Below are 21154 nucleotides of genomic sequence, written 5' to 3'. Positions count from 1 at the left end.
GCCAACAGCTGCAGCTCCGATTTGACCCCTAGCCTGGGAACCCCTAAAAAAGCACAACAAACAAACCAAATAAAAAAGACTGGTCTGGAGTTCCCGTCGTGGCGCAGTGGTTAACGAATCCGACTAGGAACCATGAGGTTGCGGGTTCGGTCCCTGCCCTTGCTCAGTGGGTTAACGATCCGGCGTTGCCGTGAGCTGTGGTGTAGGTTGCAGACGCGGCTCGGATCCCGCATTGCTGTGGCTCTGGCGTAGGCCGGTGGCTACAGCTCCAATTCAACCCCTAGCCTGGGAACCTCCATATGCCGCGGGAGCGGCCCAAGAAATAGCAACAACAACAACAACAACAACAAAAAAAAAAGACAAAAGACAAAAAAAAAAAAAAAAAAAAAGACTGGTCTGGAGTTCCCGTCATGGCGCAGTGGTTAACGAATCCGACTAGGAACCATGAGGTTGAGGGTTCGATCCCTGCCCTTGCTCAGTGGGTCAAGGTTCTGGCGTTGCCGTGAGCTGTAGTGTGGGTCACAGACGCGGCTCGGATCCTGCGTTGCTCTGGCTCTAGCGTAGGCTGGCAACTGCAGCTCCAATTCGACCCCAGCCCGGGAACCTCTATATGCCGCAGGAGTGGCCCAAGAAATGGCAAAAAAAAAAAAGACTGGTCTGAGCCTCCATTTGATTCCCAGAACGTTTACACCCTCTCTCTCTCTCTCTCTCTCCCTCTCCCTCTCTCTCTCTCTCTCTCTCTCTCTCTCTCTCTCTCTTTTTTGTTTTTTTTTTTTTTTTCCCGGTCTTTTTGTCGTTTTAGGGCTGTACCCATGGCATATGGAGGTTCCCAGGCTAGGACTCTAATTGGAGCTGTAGCCGCTGGCCTACGCCAGAGCCACAGCAATGCAGGATCCGAGCTGCGTCTTCGACCTACACCACAGGTCACGGTAATGCCAGATCCTCAACCACTGAGCAAGGCCAGGCATCAAATCCGCAACCTCATGGTTCCTAGTCAGATTCGTTTCCACTGCACCACGATGGGAACTCCGTTTACACCCTCTCACTTCTGAGTATGGTCTCCCCAAGCCTAGCTCTGTGCATGCCCTCTGCACCCACCTCCACAGCCATGACAGAGCTAGTGAGATGAGGGATGAATAGCCACACAGGCTCTGATGTGGCATTTGTGTGAGTGTCCCTAAGAAAAGAGTGCCTTCCAAGCCAGATGGGTCACCTCTTTGCTGACCACACCAAGAAAGCTGTAGAATTTGAGAAATAACAAAAACAAGGCCGTTTAATAACAAGAAAAACTTTTAAAGGAAAAAGCCCTTGAGTCAATTACAAATTAGAATTGTCTGCAAACTCAGAATATAAAGAGACCTTAGAGGCCCCCAGGCCAGCTCCCATTCACTGTAGCAAATCTCTTAACACTATTCCTGAGTCAGAATCTCGCAACCTCTACTGAGCACTTTCTGTCTCCTGGGTCCCTCTTTTTCTCTCCATTCCCACCCCAGCCCTCAGTATTATCGGGTGGCCCAGTCTGTTCAGACAGTCTTATTACCTTCAAGCTCTTTCTGCTGTGGATGACGGTGCAATAAATGGGTGCTTCATGATGCCTGGTGCATAACTTCACATGTCAGGGTGGAGAGAATGAGCTGGAGAGGCCATCAAAAGCCTGGGGATAAAGGTCCTTCTAAAACATAGTTTGGATTTTATAAAGAAGTTTAAGAACCCTTGACAGAATCAGATTTGTGCACTCTTAAAAATCCCTTTGGCTACAGTGAGTACAGATTAGAAATGAGCGAGGCAGAAGCAGAGAGGAAGCTGCAGTAGTGATGCTGGTGAGAAGCGGTCTGCTCCAGAGATGATGAAGGGGTGGAGTGACTGGGCTGGAGTGAGGGGAGGAAGAATTAAGTATGTTTTTTACATCAGTTGTTCCAGGCTACACCTTCCCCATTCTGTACTTGGGCAGTTTGTTTATTTTAACCTTGATTCAGGCTTTATACATATTTGCTCACCCTGATATTCTGTTATGTCAAGATTTTTTTTTTGTTTATTCATTTAACTCATTAGCTGTTCTTCCCAGATTAGGATCATGTACCTAATCAACAGACATACTTTATAGGTCTTCACCTATCATTGAGAACAATACTAGGAGTTCCCGTCGTGGCGCAATGGTTGACGAATCTGACTAGGAACCATGAAGTTGCGGGTTTGATCCCTGGCCTTGCTCAGTGGGTTAAGGATCCGGCGTTGCTGTGAGCTGTGGTGTAGGTCACAGACGCGGCTCGGATCCCACGTTGCTGTGGCTCTGAAGTAGGCCAGCGGCTACAGCTCCAATTAGACCCCTAGCCTGGGAACCTCCATATGCCGCGGGAAGCGGCCCTAGAAAAGATCAAAAAAAAAAAAAAGAACAATACTAATGGACTTCCCATTGTGGCTCAGTGGGTTAAGGGCCTGACATTGTCTCTTCGAGAATGCAGACTCAATCCCTGGCCTTCCCTCGGTGGGTTAAGGAGATGGCGTTGTCACAGGCTATGGGGTAGGTCACAGATGTGGCTCAGAATCCGGTGTTGCCATGGCTGTGGCTAGGCTGGCAGCTGCAGCTCAGAGTCTACACCTCGCCTGGGAACTTCCATATGCCATGAGTTTGGCCGTAAAAAAGAACACTGAGGTGAGAGGTTTGGGGGAAGTGTACACCTGAGTAACAAAGGCCAGCCAGCCTCCCTCTCTGATAAGCCCTGGTGGAAGTACAACCAAGGACCACGTGAGGTTCCCCACGCATTTCCACCCTCTGAATCTGGGATGAGCAGGTCCAGAGAGCAGGCAGAAAAACTGGAATGGCGAGCACATCTCAGCCCACTGCCCTGTAATGAAAAGTGACGCAGTGAAGACCTCAAACTCTAGTCAGATTCCATCCTTTGCCTAGTGAGGGCACAGAGGTCAGAAACTTTCCCCGGGGTAGAAGTAGGGAGAAAGAGGACATGTGCACACAAATTGTCCTGCCCATTGGCCAGGATTGTGGTCAGTTGAGTGAAGCCCATTCCTGTCTACCTACCACCATGCCTTGTGCTTCTGTCTTCCTTGGGCTGGTGAAACGAGCAGTAGCTCTTGCCCTCGGAAGCTTCTAATGGATCAGTACATTTATGGTTTAGTATCCTTTTTCTTTTGTTCTTTTTTTTTTTTTTTTTTTTTTTTTTTTTTTTTTTTTTTGAGTTACATTTTATTTGGGGCAAAATTAGGACTTAAGCCTAGGAGTGGTTGAGTATTTTTAAATTGCTAACAGTGAAGTATCTAGGATCCACTCTGCCAAATGCTCTGAAGAAAGGGACCACATAACTGTGTTTTGTTGATGTGCTTTTACCCTGGTTTGTTCTGCAGACATTAAACACATTCATTTAGCAGATACTTATTGAGAGCCTCCCAGATGCAGGCAGGGTGCAGAGGTCCTGGAAAAACAAAGATGAAGAGGCAGCCCCTGCCCACAAGAAACTGTAGAGGGAACCGAGTCAGGTGCAGGCAGAGACAACGGTAGACCATCTGCTCATTAACAAGGACAGAAATGCAAGAACTAGCGACTCTAAGGTGCCACTGCAGATGAAAGTATGAAAGAGGAAAGGGATGAAAGCATAGTGCGGACTGGGCTGTGTGACACATCTTGGCAGGGTGGGAATGTGAGTGGGTCAGTTTCTCTGGGTTAGCAGTCGGACATATATAAGCAACTAAAAATGTGGGAACATCCCAAAGGAGCCAAAAAAAAAAAAAAAAAAAAGAAGAATTGCAACAAAGACATTCATTCTTCCTCTTCCTCCACCTGCCATTGAGTATTGGATGCAGCTGCGAGCTGATGGGCAGAGTTCTTCACAGACCCTGTCAGTGTTGCAAGTTAGACTATAAATAAGTAACAGCAAAAGGTTAAGTGATTTTCTCTGGTAGTGGAATCAAGTTGTCAAATGTAGATGTCCTGGTGAGGTTCAGAATTGGAGGAACTCCTGCTGTGGCGCAATGGGATCAGCGGCATCTTTGGAGCCATTTGGACGTGGGTTCGATCCCTGACCCGGCACAGTGGGTTAGGGATCCTGAATTGCCACAGCTGAGGCTTAGGTCTCGACTGTGGCTCTGATCTGATCCCTGGCCGGGAGCTCCATATGCCACGGTGTGGCCAAAACTGACCAAAAAAAAAAGAGAAGTTAATTGGAGTGATGCTTAGTAATGGAATAGCCCTTCTGAGTATTTGATCCCTTGGGGAAGAAGTGTGTTGGTGTGAGAAGTGGCTGTATTGAGAGGAGCAGGCTGCTCATCGGGCAGTCCTGCCTTTACTGCGTGTGAAATTCTGAACCCCTCACTGCTCCCATTTGTCCCCCAGGAGAAGTGTGCCCAGTACTGGCCCTCTGATGGACTGGTGTCCTATGGAGACATCACAGTGGAGCTGAAGAAGGAGGAGGAATGTGAGAGTTATACCGTCAGGGACCTCCTGGTTACCAACACCAGGGTAAGATGCCCAGTGGGTGGACCCCTTCCACAGGGAAAGCAGGGTTGCCCCTCCTTCTCTGATCCTCCTTCCTCCAAAGGAGAACAAGAGCCGGCAGATCCGGCAGTTCCACTTCCATGGCTGGCCTGAAGTGGGCATCCCCAGCGATGGAAAGGGCATGATCAGCATCATTGCAGCCGTGCAGAAGCAGCAGCAGCAGTCGGGAAACCACCCCATCACTGTGCACTGCAGGTACGCGCACCCCAGCCCTCAGGGGGAAGAGAGAGCAAGCCATGAGAGGCAGACTGTAGCAGTGAGGAAAGCCAGACAAGAACAGGGTCTTGGTGAGCACATGGCAATCAGGTCTGAGGACCAGGACAGACCCAGATGATAAGAAAAGACCTTGGAGGAGTTCCCATTTTGGTTCCGTGGGTTACATACCTGACTAGTGTCCATGAGATGTGGGTTCAATTCCTGGCCTCACTCAGTGGGTTAAGGATCTGGTGCTGCCATGAGCTGTGGTGTAGTTCGCAGATATGGCTCAGATCGTGGTGTTGTCGTGGCCATGGTGTAGGCCAGCAGCTAGCCTTGAACTTCACACGTTAAGTGCAAGGGAACCACATTCCCTGAGTTAGGCTATTGGGTGGGGGAGCATTTGAGGTGATGATGGGGCACAGGAGAGCAGCAGGGGAGAATGACAGTGGAGAAGACCAGTTGGGCAATGTGGGAATGAGGCCTGGCCTCCTTAAGAAACACAGGAAAAGAGAAAAGGGCAATTATTTTGAAAACAGTTTGAAAAAAAATGAACAAGACTAGGAACAGAGTTGTGAAAGAAAGAGGAATCAAGGGTGTCTCCTAGGTGTGAGGCTGGGCAATGGCCGATGTCACTGATGGAATGAAGATAGTAAGGGGACCCGCGGCGGGGCGGGTGTTTGGGACACATTATTTGAGATTGCATTTTAGAAAAAAAATGTACCATGAGTGTGGCTTTTATAATTATAGAGGGGGAAATCTCTTTTAAAGAGGAAGTAAGAAAATATTTAAAATTCCTACAAATTGGGTTTGAAGATAGAAAAATGAACAAAGGATGAAGTTCCCTGGTGGCGTAGCAGTTAAAGGATCCAGTGTTGTCACTCTTGAGGCTTGGCTCACTGCAGTGGCATGGGTTCAATCCCTGCTAGGAACTTCTGCCTGCCATGGGCACAGCCAAAAAAAAAAAAAGAAAAATTAACAAGTAACTTCTAGAAATGTATCCAGTACATGTTCTTCAAATGGCTAAAATGAAATATGTAATTACAAGAATTGAAGCACTGCTTATAATAGTAGAAGGTGGTAAATAATCTAAACATGTATTAATAGGGGACTGGTTCTGTAAGCTCTGATATATCTCATACTACAAAGCTTCAGAAAGTAAATTAGGAATCTGTTTATGTGCTGATATGGAAAAATCCTCTAGATTTATTGCTTAGTAAGAAAAGCAGTGGAAGACAGAAAAAGAATATGTGTATGTTTATGTTGGTATATGCGTCAGTGATCTGTGGAAGGACACATAAAGACCTGATGACATTGGTTGTTTCCCAGGAGAAAAGACAGGGGAAGAAGTGGAATAGGAAGGCTTTTCACTGTTTGGACCTTTGAAGTTTGAACTATGCTAATTTATTACCTACGTAAAAATTAATCATTTTAAAAATGTTTTTAAGAAGAAAAAGTGGCAGGGAGTTCCCGTCATGGCTCAGCGGTTAATGAACCCAACTAGGATCCATGAGGATACAGGTTCGATCCCTGACCTTGTTCAGTGGGTTAGGGATCTGGCGTTGCCATGAACTGAGGTAGAGGTCGCAGACGCGGCTCGGATCCTGTGTTGCTGTGGCTGTTGTGTAGGCCGGCAACTGTAGCTCCGATTCGACCCCTAGCCTGGGAATCTCCATATGCCGCAGAGCGCGGCCCTAAAAAGCCAAAAAAAAAAAAAAGAATTAGAAAAAATGGCAAAGTACATCAGCTGATGCAAATGGACAGTAAACATGAGAAGATCCTTATTAGCAATCTCCCATGCTCCTCTCTCCCTTGGTCACACTGTCTTGGCAAACCCTGCACCATACAGCTAAATGCGGCTGAGGGACAGGAAAGAGAGGACTAGAATTCTTGACATGAGTGAGCCGCAGGTCAAGGCACCCCAGGCTTGTTTGTAGGTAGACAGCGAAGCCTCATTGCTAGGGGTTGGGGTGGGGTTTAAGGTTCTTCACCACTGGCCTGTAAGTGAGCCCCTCAGCAAGCAGAGTGGGCCGTGCAGTAAGGACAGCAGGGGTGCACACACCTCCGCAGAGTGCGGGGCTCCTGCCCCCAATCCCAGTAGCTCCAGGGATGACAGACCTTCCTGGGAGCACCAGCCTCAGCCTTTCTTTGCTCAATGCCACTATCACTCAACATGTTGGCAGAGAGCCATTGCAGGTGTAATAAGTATATCTGCTTTGTTCCAGTGCGGGGGCAGGACGGACAGGGACCTTCTGTGCCCTAAGCACAGTCCTAGAACGAGTGAAGGCGGAAGGGATTTTGGATGTCTTCCAGACCGTCAAGAGCCTGCGGCTGCAGAGGCCACACATGGTCCAGACACTGGTAGGCTCCCTGCATCTTTATCCGTGCCACCGCATCATCTGCAGCTCTTCTCTGCCAGTGCCAACATGGGGGGGGGCGTCTTTTGAGGGCTCCATCTGGTAATCAAAAGACTGTAACCAGACTTATCCTTCCCCATAGTGCCTTAGTCAAACAGCATGAGCTTTGGGAGGCAGGAGAGCATTGGGGACACATGTAGGCCCACACCGCTAAGAGATGCATGTGGCTTCTGTGAAGGCTAGAATGGGGTGCTCACGTGCCCCCCACCCCGGGAGAGACCCTCCATGGGTCCTGGGGTGGGGAAGACTCGGGCGTACCTCCTCTTCTCTGCTCAGGCCCCCTTTACAGTCTACATGACCAGTAACCACTGAGTGTGGGGACAGAAATGAGCTCATGTCCGACCTCTGCAGGCCTAGGACCACCGTGTGCATGTCCAGTCGCTGCTCTCTGTAGCAGGTGGCTGCACTCAGCCCAGAAAGGGAATGCTGTCACAACTCTGGCAGGCAGATCGGGGCTCAGGTGGAAATCCAGAAACATTCATTTCCTCTTAATTTCTGTTTTTTAAAAAATGGGTCTGGTCAGGAGCTGCATGTACGTTGCTATCTTCAGTAACCCTGGCCTTTTCCCCCACCTTTCACTCTCCAGGAACAGTATGAATTCTGCTACAAGGTGGTGCAGGAATATATTGACGCATTCTCAGATTATGCCAACTTCAAGTAAGAGGCGATGAGGCCATGGACAGGAGAATTGCCTTTAATATTTTGTAATATTCTGTTTTGTTAATATACCCAAAATTGTGTATATATCTTATAACTGTTTTAGAAATTGGTACATAGGCTTCTATTACCTATTAGGTGGAGATTTTATATGTAAATGTGTTAGCACTGATAGTCCTTTTTCCAATGTTTTATTGGGGAATTAAATAGTGTGATGTTTGGATTGATATCGTGAAATCCTCTGCCTGGAAATTGGGCTCTAGTGTTCTTTGGTTTATACATCTTTTCCTAAAGAAGAAACGCAAAACCTGGTTCCAGGTACCTAGGCATCAACTAAGAAAAAAAGCACAAAGGTATCAGAGCTCTTGAGGAAATTGGTTGTCCCAGTCTGCCCCCGGTTCAGGCCACTGTCCCCTCCCTGCTCTGTAAATAATCTCTCCCTTCCCCGTCCCTGCCCCCTTCTTGAACCCCCCACATCCCACCATGAGGGGTAAAGGGACCAGAGCGGTACCTCTGGCACCACACTAGGGATTATCAGGTAATAAAAGCTTTGACTCCCTGAGGAACTGTCTCTCCCTTTGTCTGGGGGGGGCAGTCCTACCAGGGCTGGGCTTCTTCTGGGCCACTCCTGGCCCTGCTGTTACTGTTCTGTCTCAGCTGGCCACAGAAAGGCCACAGTCTTCCTGACTCCTTTTTCCTCCAGCTCTTAGGTAGTTCCCAGGACCCTCCTTTCACCCCCCGCATGTCTTTGGTACTGTGGTCCCAGGCAGGCTCGCTCCCTGGGCAAGATGGCCAGGGTCCTCACCGTTTCCCTAAGCGCCGAGGCGTGGCGGAGAGAGGGGTGGCTCGGCTTTGGGCTGAGGTCAGTGTGACCTCTCCAGTCCTTGATGCTTTGTTGCAGAACTCTGTGGATCACATTGCTCTGTCCAGAGTAAGCATTGACATCTACACTTGCTGTGCTAAACAGCTTCTATTGTGTATCTGTCCTCATTTCCAGGACCGCTGTGTGGAAGTGCCTCCCATCCAGAGACCAAAATGGTGGGAGCCTTAGACCCCACCTTGACTTTGAGCCTAACATGTTAGAGTGTCTTAATAAAGTGGATGTTCCTTTATTTCTCATGTAACAGTCCGCCCAGTTCAGAGACCTAGTGTCCTCCATCTCGTGGTCCCAGTGTGCCTCACGGTTGAGGTCACTGTCTTTTCCCATGGAGAAGCTAAAAGAGCATGAGCAAGCACCTTTGTTTTCAAGGACATGAAGCAGAAGGTGCACTTTTCATTTCCCCTCATATCCCCTTGGCTAAAACCAAGTCCTAAGGCCACACTGAGCTCCAAAGAGTGCTGATAAATGTGGTCTTTAGTTGGGGGCACAGTTGAGAGGGTGGGTCTGTCCGTGGCCTTGTGTCCTCATGATCAGCTCGTGGGAACAGGAGAGGAATCTGGTTGCCATGGCTGTCAGTGCAGGGCTGAGAGAACCTTGCAGCCCTCAAAGCCTTTATTTGAGGAGCAGGGAGGGCCTGGGACACCTCAGGAGCTGTTATGACTGGGAAGTGACACCCCTGCCTGCTCCAAGGAGGCATGCTCCAAGATCAGTGCCACCTGCCGTGCTTCCTGAAGGAGGTGGACTTGAACTGGACCCGAGGAATGCTGGGAAGGCAGATGTCTGAAAAGGAGGAAAGATGACTGGAGCAGCACTAGAGAGTCCAGGCAAACAAAGACGAGGTGGGAGCCAAGTTCTGCGCCACAGAGTCAAGATCTCTGCAGGAAGCAGGGGCACTGTGACAGACAGCTTGTAAGAGGTGAGTAGCGTAGGTCAGTAGAGGTACTCTGATCCTTCTGTAAGAAGTAGGCACTCCAAGGGGAAATAAACCCCAAAGTCGGTAGTTTTATTTTTTTTAATTAAAAGATTTCTTTGGCCACACCCACGTCATACAGAAGTTCTAAGGCCAGGGGTCAAACCCACCACAGTGATGACCTGAGCCACAGCGGTGACAACACTGGATCCTTAACCTGATGAGCCACCAAGGAACTCCTAAGAGTCAGTAGTTTTAAAAGAAGCATGGGAGTTCCCATTGTGGCCCAGCGGAAACAAATGTGACTAATATCCATCTATCCAAGTTAGATCCCTGGCCTTGCTCAGTGGGTTAATGATCCAGCGTTGCCGTGAGCTGTGGTGTAGGTCACCGACATGGCTCAGATCTGGCATGTGGCTGTGGCTGTGGCTGTGGCCGGCAGCTGTAGCTTTAATTCAACCCCTAGCCTGGGAACTTCCATATGCTGCAGGTACAGCCCTAAAAAGACCAAAAAAAAAAAAAAAAGCAGCAACAGCATGAATGAATTAAGTGAAGATAAGAATCTAAGGAAGTTCTGGAGAGGAGTGCCATCTTAGGAAGAAAACCGTCTCCTTACCTGCTGGTGCCTCTGGGTGACCAAGTCCAGGCAGATGCAGGAGAGTAGCCTTGGGTCAGCAAGCCACACGGTGATCGCACAGGGGAGGCATTCGTACACCCTGCACTGCCTCCCCACCTCCCTGCAGGCTGCCTTCCCCCTTTTTGCCCCGGCTGATGTTAAGCTGGGGTCTGTGCCCATTTGGTTGGTGAATAGGCCAGTATTTTCAGTATCACCTGGTTGCTAGACATCTTCAAGCAGGACTTATCTCTGCTCTTTGCTTCCCTTCTCTCCCTCAGCTTACAAGGTATGGCTCGCCCCTCTCTCTTCACCTCTTTTCCTATATGATTCACGGCTCACATGGTCACAGTGACATAAACCCAATAGGAGTCGAGTTGAATCTAGGCTCGAAGGGAAGTGTATTGGGGCTCACAGAGCTCAACTGTGCGGGAAAGGCAGGGGCGACCACTTCCTCCTGTGCCCACCCCTCAGCCAGTCAGCTGTGACCCGGTGGGGGGGGGGTGGAGGGCGAGAGCAGGGCTGAGATTTCTCAGGAGGAAAGAGTAGCATCCAGTGCCCACTATACACCAGGCCTCTGTGGCCTGCCACACTCTGCGGCCTCACTTCATCAGATGGGCTCTGACCTGGATTTTCCTTCATCCTCTACCCTCACCTGCCCCAAATGCTTGTCCTTTTAAAAAAAAAAAAAAGGCACTTTCCCAGGCCCAAGTTCCTCCACTCCCACCCATTCCTTTCTGACCCCTTCATCCTCAGTGCTAAGCCTCAGAGGTCCAGTGTGGTGACTGCCTCCTGACTTTTATCCTCACTCTGTAGCTTTTCCTGCACAGTCCCCTTCTTCAGAGGCAGCCTTCCTGCAGTCTGTATGTTGTCAACCCTCAGGCTTCCTCAGACCCTGAGCTCCAGGTCCACATATCCTGCTTCCTAGTGTGACTCCACAGGTGCCTAGAGGCACCAGTCTCAGACTCCCCACACCCAGGGGTTCACCCAGTCGCCAAAGCCCACTACCCTTTTGTGCAGCCTCCAGCATTCTCCGTCCCCATCCCCACTTCCACCAGCCCCAGCCCCACAAATCCCCTGGCAGCTCCTGTGTTGGCTCTTCTCCATTTTCTTCCTTGCCCTGGAGCACCCAGTGCTGCCCTGTTGCCATGACTCTAGCTAAGTCTCCATCCTTAACCTAGGCCTCTGTGCTCCCACAGCACCTGAGAATTCAACTCAAAACCTCTGCTCGGCGTTCCCATCGTGGCTCAGTAGTTAACGAATCTGACTAGGAACAATGAGGTTGTGAGTTCAATCCCTGGCCTCGCTCAGTGGGTTAAGAATCCGGTGTTGCCATGAGCTGTGGTGTAGGTCACAGACGCGGCTCGGATCCCGCATTGCTGTGGCTCTGGCATAGGGCAGCGGCTACAGCTTAGTTTAGACCCCTAGCCTGGGAACCTCCATATGCCGTGGGTGCAGTCCTAAAAAAGACCAAAAAGAAAAACCCTCTGCCTTCCCTCATGACTACAGCAGCCCCCAGATTGGAATGATATCACCTTGGGGCTAAGGATGAGTTGGAGCATAATGGTGAACAAATGGCATTCTGTGCCCTGCTGAGAGGGATTCAAGGATGCATTCCAGAGTTTTTAGTCTAGAAAGGTCTGGCAAATGTTCCTGAAAGGCTAAGTATGTTGCCAGGAAGAGAGGGACCAGAGATTGGCCTGGAAAGCTTAGTTGTTGTGTTTGGATTTTTCAGGAAGAACCACAATCAAATTATAAAAAAAAATAAAGACAACCCATTCCTCTTTCAAAATAAATACCAGGGCCTTTGAATAAAATTCTGTAAACCCAAACCAAAACTGAGATAGTTTACTGAACCCAAAGAATCATTTTCACTAAACCACAAAGCAAATGTTTTCCTAAAAATTACTTGGTTAACCAGTGCATGAAGGGACAGTCTTTCTCAAAATAATTTAACTGATCACATAGTCCATTCATTCCCAGTGAGTCAGTCTGGAAATTCACATGTACCTCCTGCCTGAGCAGCTGAAGTCTAGGTGCCCGAGACCAACTGTAATGCCTGTTATGCCATCCCCTCCCCCATCTCTGCCACAGGCTCTAGCACACCTGCTCTCCCAATGATTGCCCATCATGATGCCCAGCCCAGCACCAGCCCTTTGTGTTTGCTGTTCAAATTGCAGTCCAAAAGCAGAAATTGGCTATTAACCCTGTAAACTGGCCTCTGCCCCCAGAGACTGATCACTGACGTTAGAAAGCTGAGCTGACGCAGATGAGAGCCTCTTTGTAGCATTTCAGGGCACCCGTACCCAAATCCATGAATGTGGTCCTGGGTTGAGCACAGGATGGGGAGGGATCGGAACCTTCAGGGGCCAAATTATTCCTACCTCCTGCTCATAGACCCACAGAGGCTACGCCACCCCCTTAACATGGGCTGGCTGGAAGGAGAGAGAGGCCCCAGCATGTCTGCTTCCACCTGGAGTGCCCCAGCCCTGGCGCCCAGATGTGCAGATGAGGACCATGCCCACAACCCCTTTTACAGGTGGCAAACAGGCCCACAGGAAGGGTAATCACTCCCCAGACCTTTTAACAGGCCTCTTAGGCCCCCCTGATTGTATCGGGGAGTGCCCTGAGCTAGTGGGACTCAAGGAGACCCCAAGCATTGCCTCTCAGGGCCACAATTTTGGGGGTCAGAGAGGGGTCTGAAGGCTTTCTGAGGACCTAAGGGCAGGAGCTTGAGAATGCAGTCAGGAAAGTGGGGAGATGAGACTTCAGGAGCCAGGCTGAAGCAGCAGTCCTCTGACCAGACCTCTGAGACGTGAGGAGGGAGCATCTATCTGGTGACCCCAGGGCCAGCAGCTATGCATATGCTGAGATGGGAAGGGGGTTGGTGGTGAGCTGCTCCCCCTCCCCTCTTTGAGACGTCACTGGCGTCCATGGGGGTGGAACTGCTTGATCCATAAAGCCTGGGGCCGACTGGCTGGGTTCCGCTGCAGCCTTGGAGAGCCACCTCAAGGAGCCACTTCATCCACAGCTCTCCCTTGGTGAGTGAAAAGGCTGCCCTCCCCAAGGGCTGGGGTTCCAGGACGGAGTTCCATTCTGGGTGCATGGCACCCTGGTCCTCTTCCCCATCCCTCTACCCCTGACCCATGCCTAGAGAAGCCCCCTGTCCCGCTTCTCTCCCCAACAACGCTATTCCTGTGCCTGCTGCCCTTCCCTAGCGTGAGAGGAGCAAGGGGTAGGAAGCGCTTGCCCCTGTAACCACCACACATGCATTCCACATCCCTAATTGCCATGAAACCCACAGACAAAAGGGGCAAGGGGTCTGTCAATCAGGTCCCCAGCACAGGGTGCCCAAGTACCCCTACATTGCTGCATGTCTCTTGGAGAACTCCCCTGACCAGAGTCTGTTCCCCCTCTCCCTACTTCTCTCTCCTGGAATCCCTGAAGGGAGAAAAGGTGGGCCTGACCTCCTGGGGAGGGCCCTCTGCTGGCAAAGCTGGGAGGAGTCTCTTTCCCAGGAGACCTCGAGGGTCTGGACCCCTGTAGTCTGGGATGAGGAGCAATAGCAGAAGGGAGGACATTAGGAAATGCTAAAGCTGCCCCCGAAGTGCCAGTTGTCCAAAGGGACCTTGGAGGAAGATGAAGGGGGTGTGTATGGGGGTGTCAGACTCCTTGAGCGCTGTCCACTGTCCAGGGGGGCAGCCCTGCCATGGCCAGCTTTGGGCTAGGCCTCCTGCTGCTGCTGCTGCTGCTGACCACACATCCTGGATCCTCAAAGGCTCAGCACTGGTCCCATGGCTGGTACCCTGGAGGAAAGCGAGCCTCCAGCTCATCCCAGGAACCCCAGCATGCTCCTTGGCTCCCAGGTGGGTTGAAGGATCTCAAGTGGGAAGAAGAAGGTGCTGGCTGGGGCTCCTTTGCCTACCTTGAACCTTGGCACACACGCGGGGGGAGGGGGTGCTGAGGGGGTTAGGCTGCAGCCTTCTAAGGAAGGGTTCTGGGCACTGCAGCAGGCAGCCCAGGCCAAATTGCTCATAGCCTCCCAAGCAATGCCCTGGCTCCCCCTGAGGACACTGTACCCTGGGAGGGCAAGACCATGGTCCAGTGGCTTCTCCGTGGGAAGCAGCACCTGGTGCAGAAACTGCTGGTAAGTAGGGCGCAAGGCCCCCAGCACTGGCCAGGGAGGGGTTGGGGATGGAAGGAACAAGATACCACTGAGATATCCCTTGGCCCAGCTATTGGTGCCACGTGCTATTCAGTACCCCCAAATCTAGACAGTTTATGATGAGATAATATGTTAGATTAAAGCAAATGAGTTACTAGTGGAGTAGGAGGTAACTACTAAAAACCTCCATAAATAAGACAGTGGCAGTAATGAGGTTCCCCAGACTTCTTGACAGTCTGGAGAAACCACTGTGTCTCCAGGTGCGCAGGCCGGCAGCCAGTGGAAAGTGAGGGGTGCGACCTTACACTTAGCTGTAGGGCCCTGAAAACCAGCTGGTTACTGATAGCTGCACTAGGAATGACTCAAGAGCTCCCCAAGGCCAATAGCGAAAAACAAGTGTAGGGAGGTGGTTTATTACTGTCTTGCAAATTGTATTTTAAAGTGCCCCTTGGGAGCATCTTAACTAAAGGAGAAAGATAAATTCCTGTAAGGCAGGCAAAACCTTATCCCCAAATATAAGCTGGTAGGAGCTCAGGTTTAAGGTGAGCTACACCTCCACGCCTACGAAGCTGGAGAACCTGCACGCTGTGTCCTCTAGGAGGCAACAGTGCATCCGCAAGAAGTGGGAGTGGGGAACACCCGCCGGCCGGCGGCCGATCCCACGCAGCTGGGCCTAGTCGGGACGGGAAGGAAAGGAGGGCGTGGGCAAGGCCTCAGCTCCGCGGTCAGATGACCAGAGCGTCCAGTGGAATGACCGCCCCTTCCTCCCACAGACCCGACCACGACCGCTGCGCCCCGCTGCCCTCCAATAAAGGTGTGAAGTTTCCTGAGTTTTTGCATCTTCTTTCGTTTGTCCCCTCTCTTCCACCCCTACTGACAGCCATTCCCGCGTGTGGCTGGAGAGACGCGGGCCGGGGACATGGGGCGGGACTGGACCCAGCAGGGAGGACACAGCAGGCGAGAGCAGCCTGAGGTGTCAGCGGGCTCCTGAGGGTGGGGGTAGAGTCGCCGGACTACATGTCCCGTGGTGCTTCGCGCGCCACTTCCCGGCACCCATGAAGCCTTGCGGCTCGCCGGAGGCGGGGAGGCCTCGCCATGCTGCGCGTGCTGGGCGGCCTGGGTGCGCGGCCTGCGGGCCGGCTCCCGGCCCCGCTTCTGCTCCCCACGCGCGGCCGCAAGACCCGCCACGACCCGCCGGCCAAGTCCAAAGCCGGGCGCGTGGCGACTCCGCCCGCGGTGGATCCTACGGAGTTCTTCGTGCTGACCGAGCGTTACCGCCAGTATCGCCAGACGGTGCGCGCGCTCAGGTGTGTGCGACGGAGGGGGCGGCGGCCGTCGTCGCTGTCCGGCGTGTGTGTTGGGGCGGGCGAGCGAGCGGGCGGGCGAAGAGAGTGCCAATTTTGGGCGCGTCTCCGCCCAGGCTGGAGTTCATGTCCGAGGTGCGCAAGAAGCTGCATGAGGCCCGGGCCGGGGTCCAGGCAGAGCGCAAGGCGCAGGAGGACGCGGCTGAGCATCGCGAGCTGATGGCTTGGAACCAGGCGGAGAACCAGCGGTTGCACGAGCTGCGGTGAGTGGGGCGGGGCGGGGCCGCCTGGCCTGTCAGGAGACTCCCCCCCAGCCCCGCTCAGCCTCGGCTTCTCACCCCTCCCAGGCTGGCCAGGCTGCGGCAGGAGGCCCTCGAGCAGGAGCGGCGGCAGGCCGAGGAGGCTGTCCTGCAGGCCCGAGAGGCGCAGGCCTGGGCGCAGCTCAAGGAGCAGGAAGTGCTGCAACTGCAGGTGGGTCCCGTCTCCCGAGGGTGGGGCTGCAGGCCAAGAACTCCGCAGGTTTGGGGGGGGGGGGCCTCTAACTACGTGCAGAGTGGCTTTGAGTCTTGAGAGGGGAGTAGCAGGTGAGGCTTTAGGAGAGAAGCAGGGCAGGGTGAGTGTCTGTCAGACACAGAAACCCGAAGGTGAGAGTTGACATTGCATTGTTCCCTAAGAAGTTTGTTTTTTGCCATAAGGGTAAAAAAGTCACTGAGGGATTAAACGTTCTGGGCTCGGATGTCACATGTGGGACTTAAGAGCAGGGAGACCAGTTAGAAGTAATCCAGTGTGGAGTTCCCGTTGTGGCTCAGTAGTTAATGAACCCAACTAGTATCCATGAGGATGGGTTCGATCCCTGGCCCTGCTCGGTGGGTTAAGGATCCGGGGTTGCCGTGAGATGTGGTGTAGGTCGAAGATGCGGCTCGGATCCAGCATTGCTGTGGCTGTGGTGTAAGCTGGCAGCTACAGCTCCGCTTTGACCCCTAGCCTGGGGACCTCCATATACCTCAGGTGCAGCCCCAAAAAAACAAAAAAGAAATGACCTAGCAGGAATGGATGAGATTTAAATTATAGAGGGAGAAGGTCAGTTTGAGAGAAATTGAGAGACCCAGGCAGCACTGAGGGACTGATTCCACCCAGTGGATTGTCACAGCTGGTGTACCTGGGTTTTGGGCAGTCTCCAAGGCATGGTTATCTAAGAAAGCTGAATGTGGCCAAGCTGCCTGATGTTCTTCACTCGAAAGTCAGTGGGGCATTCAAAGGACCTGGACCAAACACCTTTCCCACAGGGGAGCTGGAGCCCCGCCTTCAGTGGGCTAAAGCCAGCAGGTGTGTGCTGGGAGCTCCCATTCAGCTGTCTTTCTCTCTTCCAATAGGAGGAGGCAAAAACCTTCATCACTCGAGAGAACCTGGAGGCACGGGTGGAAGAAGCATTGGACTCCCCAAAGAGCTACAACTGGGCCATCACCAGAGAGGGGCTGGTTGTCAGGCCCCAGCAAAAGGGCTCATAAGGACCCAATAAGGACAGTGCCCACCCAGGAACCATTGTGTGTTGAGGGGCGGAGGGATTGGAGTGTCGTACCTGATCTGGAATAAAGCAGTTGGTGTTTCTTATGAAGGAGGAGGCTCTACGGATTCCACTGCAGCCCTCACTTTGGGCCTTAACACCCACCAATTGGTTAGAAATTCCCTCACACAGTGCCCTGTTCCATACCCATGTATGATTCTCAGCCAAGCACCAGACCTTAGAAGTTTCCATCTTACAGAGGAGCAGGTTAGGCCATAGTCCCCTTAGGCAGCCAGGTCATCTCCTGAGTATCATCAAGGACAGTGGTTGGCAAACTGCAGTCCATGGGCCAAATCTGGCCCATTACTTCTTTTTGTAAATAAAGTTTATTGGCACAGAGCTACACTTAGTCATTGACTGTTTTCACACTACAATGGCAGCGATGAGTAGTTATAGCAGAGATCATGTGACTTGCAAAGTCTAAAATACTGTTATATGACTTCTTAGAGAAGTTTGCTGACACCTTGATCTAGGGCTCTCAGGCTTCAACTGGGAGCAGGTAACAGGCACAAAGTAACCATTGGCCGAAGTGCTGTTTCTGCTTGACCCTGGGTTTTACGGGCCAAGGTCTTATGTGCCCAGGACACACAGGCAAGAAGATCCCATTTTTCTGGTGGTCTCTCCACCTTTGACTTCAGTGACTGCATTTACCCTGGCAGTGCCGTTTTAGACCACACACCAGCCTGGTGATGGCAGGGTCTTGGTTCACCTTGATAAGGTCAGTGTGACTTAAGCACTTGGAGCAAACTCTATGGATACTAGAAGTACTTGTGATTAAAGCTCAGCTCCATGGCCCTGATTCAGATGCAGGCCCTCAAGGAACATCTAGGATCAGGAAGAGAAATGTTTCTCTGAGCCAGAGCTTAATGTCTCTTTGCCATCATTCACTGGAACTTGGCCAGATAACACCAGAGGGAAAAACAATCTAGTTTCTTTCCCTAATTCCCATGTTGTGGATGGGGTCTTAGACCCTCAAGAATGAAAACCCTTTAGGGAATACATGCGGACGGTCCCTCACATTCAAGCAGGGAAGCAGGTAATAGAGGTGCAAAAGCAAAGGGCCAGTGTTTATCATAGTGCCTGGGACCCATTCCCCAAGCCCTGCACCCTGAGAGCAGTGGCCTCCCTCCTCAGGCTGGTAATAACTTCCCTGGCACTGAGCCCAGGTGTAGCTCAGTGGAGTCCTGGATTTCAGGTGCTCAGCATAATTTCTGGGGTGAAAGCCAGTAGGCACACATTGTGGTTTGTTGTGAGGAGTGAGCCATCTGGTGGTACCCTGCAGTGGAATGGAAGCCTTGCGTGAGCTTTCACATGGGACATGGGGCTTGTTTTGGAAAGACAAGTTTTATTCTTGCCAAGTCCCTGCCTCTCTGTCAGGAAGCAGACAAGGTGTCTGTCCTCAGGTACAGGAGACCAGTGTCATACCTTCTTGAAACTAGTTTTTCCTTCACTAGTGCCCTGCATGGGGCTATAACTCCTTAGCATTCACTGCTGATGCCAGTATATCATGCAGAGCCACCTGTAAACCAACCTTCAACATTTTTGTTGTCCATCCATAGCCATCTTACTGGTTCAGGCACAAATAGTCAGTTTACTAGTACCTTCAGCATTAACTCAAGCCCAGTCCCCTTTGTACCTGCATCTGGTAGATTGCTGGGTGCACAGGTAAACTATCAGATCACACCCAGTCCAGGTTGCAGTTATGTAGTGCCCCACGGAAGAATGCCTAATCTCTGGTAGAATCCTGATGGTTAACCTGATGGGCAGTCTTGCTCAGAAACACCAGGGAACCTCGCAGCATGTGGAGTTCCCAACCCAGGGATCAGATCTGAGCCATAGTTGCAACCTATGCCACACCTGCAACAATGCTGGATCCTTTTTTTTTTTTTTTTTTTTTTATTTTTATTTTTAGGGCTACACCCATGGCATGTGGAGGTTCCCAGGTTAGGAATCGAATTGGAGTGTAGCCACTGGCCTAGACCACCGTCACAGCAATGACAGATCCAAGCCACGTCTACAACCTACACCACAGCTCCTGGTAACGCAGGAGCCTTAACCCACTGAGCAAGGCCAGGAATCGAACCTGCATCCTCATGGATGCTAGTCAGGTTGGTTTCCGCTGAGCCACGACAGGAACTCCAGGATCCTTTAACCCACTGTTCCAGGCCAGGGATCATACCTGTGTCCTGGTGCTATAGAGACTGCCAATCCCATTGTGCCACATCAGGAACTCCCCAGGGTCTTTTTTGTTGTTGTCTTTCTTTTTTTTTTTTTTTTTTTTTTTTTTTTTTTTGTTTTTTTTTTTTTGCTATTTCTTTGGGCCACTCCCGCGGCATATGGAGGTTCCCAGGCTAGGGGTCCAATCGGAGCTGTAGCCACCGGCCTACGCCAGAGCCACAGCAACGCGGGATCCAAGCCGCGTCTGCAACCTACACCGCAGCTCACGGCAACGCCGGATCATCAACCCACTGAGCAAGGGCAGGGACCGAACCCGCAACCTCATGGTTCCTAGTCGGATTCGTTAACCACTGCGCCACGACGGGAACTCCTGTTGTTGTCTTTCTGAGGTTGCACCTGAGGCACGTGGAAGTTCAGGCCAGGGGTCAAATCGGAGCTGCTGGCCTGTGCCACAACCACAGCAACACTAGATCTGAGCTTCGTCTGCAACCTACACCACAGCTCACAACAACACCGGATCCTCAACCCACTGAGCAAGGCTAAGGACTGAACCCGAGTCCTCATGGATACTAGTCAGGTTCGTTACCACTGAGCCGCAACAGGAACTCCCACTAGGGTCTTTTCTGATTCTTAATAAGTTTCAAATATGGTTTGGCCCACTATAGACAGTGGTACCTTCTAGAGAATCTTCTGCTCAAGGCCAGTAGGTGTGAGGTCTACCCAGTAAAGGCATTTGGAGCACTGTAAGCACTGTACCCAAATGTGAGTGCTTTCGCCAGGATTTGAAGACGCCTACCATACTTCATGCACAGTGGGGTGGAGAGGGTAGACTGGGGGACAAGTGCAATTTGTGTTTCATTATGGGGAGAGGTATACCAGCCCCCAAGAACTTTGATGAATGAACAGTTTTTTCCCAAGATTTATGTCCCTGATTAAGCATGGGTGTTCTACCAAGACACCCAGGTTCTTTCCCCTTGCAGTTCTCTAAGAAAAGCAGCATGACGTCAACAAGGTGAACCACTATGATGTCCTGGGTCTGGATGTTAGGAGTTGTGCAGCCATTCGCCTCTAGGGCTGGATTGCAATGAAACACCGCTGCCAGGGCAGGGCATACTGCTGGTAGTGGTCCAAGAAAGCACTTGCCACACGAACAGGTGCCAGGTATCCCCTTAGTCTGTTCCGTCAAGGAGACTACCTAGACCTGAGTAAGCTGAAAGTTATTCCCCATGTTTTTCGATATGCTCCAAGCTCTCTGTGTGTATCCAGTATTCCCTAAAATCTTTGGGAAAGTTTCCCTTTGAACTTACTCTGTGGTTATTTCCCCAAGTACACAAATGAAATGGAGACCTAGGGAACAAGCTCAGTTGCCTGCTGAAATAAAGGCAATTCTGAATTCTGGCAGGAAGAGTCAAGCTTGGAAATCTTTCCTTCTCAAGCAGGAAGTCAGAAGCACTATTTGCAACGCCCAATCCTGAGATAGGCAGTAATTTCTCTTGAGGGGTGTTCGATAACTATTTCCTCAGTGCAGGTGAGTGCATAAGCCGTAAATGAGCATCCATGTCAAGAAACAGCATTGGGGCATTCCCGTCGTGGCTCAGTGGAAACGGGTCTGACTAGTATCCATGAAGATGCAGGTTTGATCCCTGGCCTTGCTCAGTGGGTTAAGGATCCAGCATTGCTATGAGCTGTGGTGTAGGTCGCAGACACAGCTCAGATCTGGCATGGCTGTGGCGTAGGCTGGCAGCTGCAGCTCCAATTAGACCC

At 51.4% G+C, this 21154-nt stretch overlaps 3 protein-coding genes across 6 annotated transcripts in view; all 3 read left to right on the top strand.

The window, feature by feature from the left end:
• The window catches only part of PTPRA (protein tyrosine phosphatase, receptor type A), a 158617-nt gene extending 150279 nt beyond the window's left edge, over positions 1-8338 (top strand). For 2 of the 3 annotated variants that reach the window (XM_005672777.3, XM_021077236.1), the window contains 4 exons: positions 4346-4471; positions 4551-4702; positions 6928-7063; positions 7706-8338. In XM_005672777.3, coding sequence (XP_005672834.1) covers positions 4346-4471; positions 4551-4702; positions 6928-7063; positions 7706-7780 — 489 coding nt within the window. In that variant the 3' untranslated portion in view covers positions 7781-8338. 3 annotated transcript variants of the gene reach the window in all.
• GNRH2 (gonadotropin releasing hormone 2) lies at positions 11575-15404 on the top strand. Of its 2 annotated transcripts, none has more exons than XM_005672785.3 (3): positions 11575-14045; positions 14190-14326; positions 15118-15404. In XM_005672785.3, the coding sequence occupies exons 1-3, from the start codon at positions 13889-13891 to the stop codon at positions 15154-15156; spliced, it is 333 nt and encodes a 110-aa protein (XP_005672842.2). In that variant the 5' UTR covers positions 11575-13888; the 3' UTR covers positions 15157-15404. The 2 variants fall into 2 exon arrangements, with proteins under 2 accessions (XP_005672842.2, XP_013840618.1); XM_013985164.2 differs by having other exon boundaries at positions 11575-13220; positions 13874-14045; positions 14190-15397.
• MRPS26 (mitochondrial ribosomal protein S26) lies at positions 15398-17551 on the top strand. Its single transcript, XM_001924808.5, has 4 exons — positions 15398-15651; positions 15765-15911; positions 15996-16119; positions 17022-17551. The coding sequence occupies exons 1-4, from the start codon at positions 15440-15442 to the stop codon at positions 17154-17156; spliced, it is 618 nt and encodes a 205-aa protein (XP_001924843.2). The 5' UTR covers positions 15398-15439; the 3' UTR covers positions 17157-17551.

This window comes from Sus scrofa, chromosome 17 (assembly GCF_000003025.6).
Source record: "Sus scrofa isolate TJ Tabasco breed Duroc chromosome 17, Sscrofa11.1, whole genome shotgun sequence".
Classification (NCBI taxonomy): domain Eukaryota; kingdom Metazoa; phylum Chordata; class Mammalia; order Artiodactyla; family Suidae; genus Sus; species Sus scrofa.
This window is presented reverse-complemented; position numbering and strand designations above follow the sequence as displayed.